Source organism: Atta colombica, unplaced genomic scaffold (genome assembly GCF_001594045.1).
Source record: "Atta colombica isolate Treedump-2 unplaced genomic scaffold, Acol1.0 scaffold47, whole genome shotgun sequence".
Classification (NCBI taxonomy): Eukaryota; Metazoa; Arthropoda; class Insecta; order Hymenoptera; family Formicidae; genus Atta; species Atta colombica.
In genome coordinates, this window is record NW_017259536.1 from 2,316,041 (window position 1) to 2,321,612 (window position 5,572).

Consider the following 5,572-nt stretch of genomic DNA (forward strand, 5'->3'; position numbering starts at 1 on the left):
ATTTTTATAGATGAATTAATATAATAAATTTTATAATTTACCTCTACTATTTATTTTTCATGATTAATTTTATTTTAATATTTAATTTTATTTATTTGTTCAAACTGAGTATATGAAGTATTATTTTAATAGCTCGCTGCAAATTTACGCATGAAATGAGGTCAGTGATAGTGATTTCATTGTGGCTGTATGATGGAGTAAGTACACTTATCAAAGGAGGACGCCGCGCCAGAGTCGACGTTATTCTGCGATTTTCTTAACAATTGCATGATTTATTGAGGTACATTGAACTTCAACAATGCTTTTGCTAAAGCGATCGTCAGAAATGGTTGAACGAGCGCGCTTCTTCTCTTCTGCTTATCCTCGGAAAAATAAGCGGCTATATATTACGACGCTATGCGCATGACTCGCTGTGATAAAAGAGCATCGATTGATAGTTTGCGTAGAATATCAAATCCGTCTGTGAATATCGACGCCGCTTATTAACGCGTAGCTCTCTTTCTCTCCATTTTGTTGTATTCTCGTTGAGCGATGGCTGAGATCGGTTTTATTTTTTATAGAAGAAAATTTCATCTTTTAGGGAAAATAAAGAAATTATTACATTGTTTATAACTATGATAATTTATAGCGATGGTAATACAAGCAATCAAATTACTTTTGTACACGGAAAGAAAGGTTTTGCTGAAATATTTAAAACTTTAACTTAAATACAAATATTATATGAAAATAATTTTGCTAGATTATTAAAATAATTAGGACGATAGTAGGACGTTCACAAACTAGTTATTAGAATGTCGAAACATTTTATTCACACATTGCTTGAGATTCCTACAAAATTATTTTGATTTTAACAAAATTTGTTTCGGATGTTTATATCTAGAAGATTATCTATAAATTTTCAGAAATTTTAGCAAAATCGCCTTTTCCGTCTTCAGTATAAAAATGTATAATGCGCGATTTGATTCTTTCAAAATTAATAATGTTTTATGAATATTTCCTATACGTAAATATTTGTAAATAATTTATGGATAGTGCACAATTTATCCAAAGTGCAATTTTTTATAATTGAATTAAAATTGTAGATTTTTTTATTTGGCCAATATATCGATAGCACTCTGAAATTTATTAATCGATATACCACACTTTTTAAAAATATATGGAGAAACATTATTGGTTTGGTGAAATTGCTAACGGCAGAAATATGGAGTTATACACATATATTGAGTCACATTGCCTCGTTCAGAATGATAATTGAGTCTGTTGATTTGACCGACAAGCGATCGATGAATTTATTAGCGTTTGCCGCAACTGCACTATGTATATTTATTGAACTAATAAAACGTTAATCTCGACGCAGTGACGCGTGCAAATAGAAAGATCGTTTCAGATCAACAAGTATTTTCTCGTGCATAAACAGTACCGGCAGATTTCACGCGTTTGTACTCAATGTATCATAAACAGTTTATGTCAACGGTGAATGTGTTACCGCGATAATATTAAAGTTCTCTCGTTTTGTCCGTGCGCATTACACGTGTTACTGAATAAATAAACGCTTTTTATACCCACGTAAAAATATTACGAAACGTTAATCGCAGCATCCCTGTAATGTCGCGTAACGTCTCTGTAATTAGTCAAGTGCAAATTACGGTTGGCGCGTTCATGGTAAGTTAGCAGCGCTGCAGGGATAAGTTAATTATCGTCAAGGCGGCGGAGCAGATTATATGAATAGTCATGATCGTGTGTGCAGCAACTAATTATAGACAGAATATGGCTGTGAAGTATGTGACGTTGCCTAATGGCTCTACTGACGACTTTATCTAATGATGTTACTTAGCATGCTATTCACTCTGTAGCTCTAATTTTCTTTATGGCCTGATTTAATTCCGCTAGATGAATAAAAACGCAAGATAATCTGGACAACTTGTAGTTTGTTCCTACAATTAGCTTAGCCAATCATTTGAATTAAAGGTCATTTATTCTTATGAAAAGATACTGTTAAATTTTTAATTAGAAATTTAATTACACTGCATTTTATTATAGATCTTTTTTAATTACACGATTTAGACATTTATATGCAGATTTTTAGTATACATAACTTAAATTTAAATTTAACGATAAATAAAATTTTTTATCCTAGTTATTTAATTTTATAATCTTCAATATTTTTGTACTCTCGTCATTTCTCTGACATTTTATTATTTGATATTTATAAATCTCTTTCTAATTTATAATATAATATAATATAATATAAGATTATAATCTCTTTTTAATTTTTCGTTGAATAATGGATATATAAAATACACGCTAATAAATTGTAAAAAAGATCAATTTTAAGATTTTAAAATACTGATAAAACATTTGTGATGAGGGAAAAATCAATTCATCATATTTGTAACACGAATTAACAATATTAATGTACTTGTATTACGAATTTCTTATTTAAATTACTGTTCCTGACACAGGATTGATCTTCAGGAACATATATACTGATAGCTTTATCATATTAGTAATCAGTTTAGAAAGATATGACATATATAGCGACAATAACACGTTAGTCCGTGCAAGATAAGAAAATTAATGATGACTGTATATTTATTACGATGAAGCGGTAAAAAAAAGGATAAATGTAACCTAATATATTCGGCTTGTGTGAATTAGCGATTGTTAGTGTACGAATAATGAATATCAATTGAATTTATGACGTTCTCCTTAATCCAATCGATATACGAAGGTACGCAAATGTACACAGTCAATAAGGGAAACAAACTTCTGTCCATGATACGAGGCCGACAGGTTTTTCATTAATCAAGGGCCCCCTCCGAATCACCCTACAAAAGAAGATTAAAATGTTTTCTATTCAAATAAAAAAAGGGACAATTCGAGCATACATAAAATGCTTAAAGCTTGCGCTTACAAAGCGATGTAACTTTCGCAACTGTTGTTCTTTTTCTTAATTCTTTGTTCATGATATTTTGCGGAGAGTATTAATCAACTATTTTTCGTAACTATTTATCTCTCTTTTCTAAATTATATTCAATTTTTATCTTATAATTATATTAAATTTAATGTGAAAGATAATGATTAAAAAAATACCATACGTTTATACTTACCTTAATTGCAAGACCCTCGGCTAATATGTTTGATATAAATATGATTATTGTAAATATTATACAATTCTTGTCATACATTTCTTTACAATAATCCTATTTCATTATGTAAATGATAGTCTTTTACAAGATTCTGGATTCGGATCTGTCTGGTTGTAATTTGTACAAACACTAGAGTTATTGCTACTGCTTTATTTCGTAAATATATTTGAATCGCAGCAGCAGTGGCAACGATATATCGTGAAAAGCTTGTGTTGCACTTACCGATAATCTTCCAAATTCGAAGACTCTGGCTGTAATCTCTTCCTGGACAGTTTTATTTGACAGTTTTGTTTGAGCAGAATTACAAACATTGGGTAGAATCCAACATTGCCAGATAGACTAAAAGGAATGAAAGAACCTAAAGAAGGCAAAAAATTCCAGTTAGGACGAAAGCCAATGACACTGAAATTCGAAGAAACAATTGGATCGATAGATGATTTACTTTAATTAACGCGATATTATTAAGCTATAATATACGAGAATTATATTCTTTATTGAAAGATTATTGAGTAATAATCCGTTAAATCGCGTATGTTTCGTAGTCTAAGTTTATAACCGACGATAATTTTTTTATGCATAAAAAGTTATAAAAATAATGAAATAATATTGAAATAATTGGAATATGAATTTATTAATTTATTTATTTTAAAGTTCTAATATTTCATGAGATTTATTTTACTTGGAGTAATTAAAAACTATATATAATTATTTTTCAAAAGAGACAGACGCAGCGATAATAACAAAATTTGGATTAATAAATCAGTTACAAAAATGAAAATTACTATTAATTGTTTTCTGCAGAGAGATCTGGAAAATAATTCAGACATACAGATAAATCTAGACATATAGATAATCTGTGAATTCTTTTTGCTATATCTTTAAGTACTTGGTTCATAAAACTTATATAGAGCGGTACACTGAAAAAAAATTATTAATTAATTAAAATGTATAATAGATAATATTGAGTTGACAAGATCAAAACATGTATTATTTCGTTTCCATGTAATCTTTTTAAATATTAATTCTTTTTAAATATTAAACTGTTAGCAGAAGCATTTAATTAAATTAAAAATGGTTACAAATGGTAAAAGGTATAAATAACATTAGTAATGACAATTACAAGCATACGATTAGCTCAGCGTAAGTGTATTAGGCTACTGTTCTAAGGGATCGTAGGTTCAAATCTTGGCGATGATGCGATGCGTTTTCAATAATAATTAATTATAGTTAATAAGACAAGAATATAGGTGTACCAGTAAATAATAAATTGAACTGGAAAAATAAAAATAATAACAATAAGAATGATTTTTTTCGTTAAAGTATAACGATTTAATCAAATAAATTAGTTTTCGATAAGATTTTTTATGTTATATTAATTATAATGACTTTCAAGTGAAACAAATATTTTTGTCAAACTAAGACGTCTTCACACTCAATATAAATTTGAACAAGCAAGAAAGATAGTTTATTCAACTTAAATTGTTACGAGATAATCAAAATATTTCATTTCAATAAAAGGATATTGTGTCATATCAAATAAGTATAAAGTTCGATCTACTGTCTATTTTGTCACAAGGATTATTATTATATTTAGTCAAATAAAACGTGCATGAATTTTACAATAATATTGTATACAAATTTCAACTATAAAGAAGTTGAGCGTAAATGATATATGATTATTTTAAACTTAAATTTAATTGTTTTTATTAAATTTTTTGTTTGACACGCATCCTTTTTTTGTTTTAATTAATGCTATTTAATGGATCATCAAAATGAAATTCTATTCAATTAAATATATATTCTAAAATCAAATAAACATTTTGTCTGCAATAACTCAATTTAGCTCAACCAAATTTAAAATCATCATAATAATTGAACAAAATATTTTGCTCTTATTACATTGATATTTATTTCCATGTATTCAACCGCAGCATTTTGTTGAGTCAAATAATTTTTTTTTGTTGAACAAATTTTTTTTTTTTTTTTAGTGTATGTCTGGTAACATATGAAACCAATTTTATTTGAAAAAGAGAGAAAGAGAGTTAATGAAAATCTAATCAACTCATCTAATGTATTTCATCCGGCGCTGCATCCTCACTATTTATAATATAATACGCATACTGAAAAAATTTTTGGTTAAAAATGAACGAATTAAAATTTTCTGGTTAAATTTAATAGAATTCTAATTAAGACAACCAGAATTGTGATTGATACAATTATATTTTTAGTAAAATCTATTAGAACTCTTATTTTTATCAAATAAAATAATTATATCAATCAAAATTCTAGTTATCTCAGTTATAATTCTAATAGATTTAATCAGAAAAGTCTAGTTCGTCTATTTTCCACCAAAATTACTATTTAATCCAACTAGATCATTTTTTTCAGTGCAGATACTTTTTTTGTACGACGGCTATTTTATA

General features: G+C 27.7%; 1 protein-coding gene across 1 annotated transcript in view; it reads right to left on the reverse strand.

Moving 5' to 3' along the window:
• Window positions 1-2,749: 2,749 nt before the first annotated feature.
• Window positions 2,750-5,572, reverse strand: part of LOC108691540 (chymotrypsin-2-like) — a 15,333-nt gene continuing 12,510 nt past the window's right edge. The window contains exon 9 of the mRNA XM_018199320.1: window positions 2,750-2,828. Coding sequence (XP_018054809.1) covers window positions 2,750-2,828 — 79 coding nt within the window. The remainder of the gene's footprint in view (window positions 2,829-5,572) is intronic.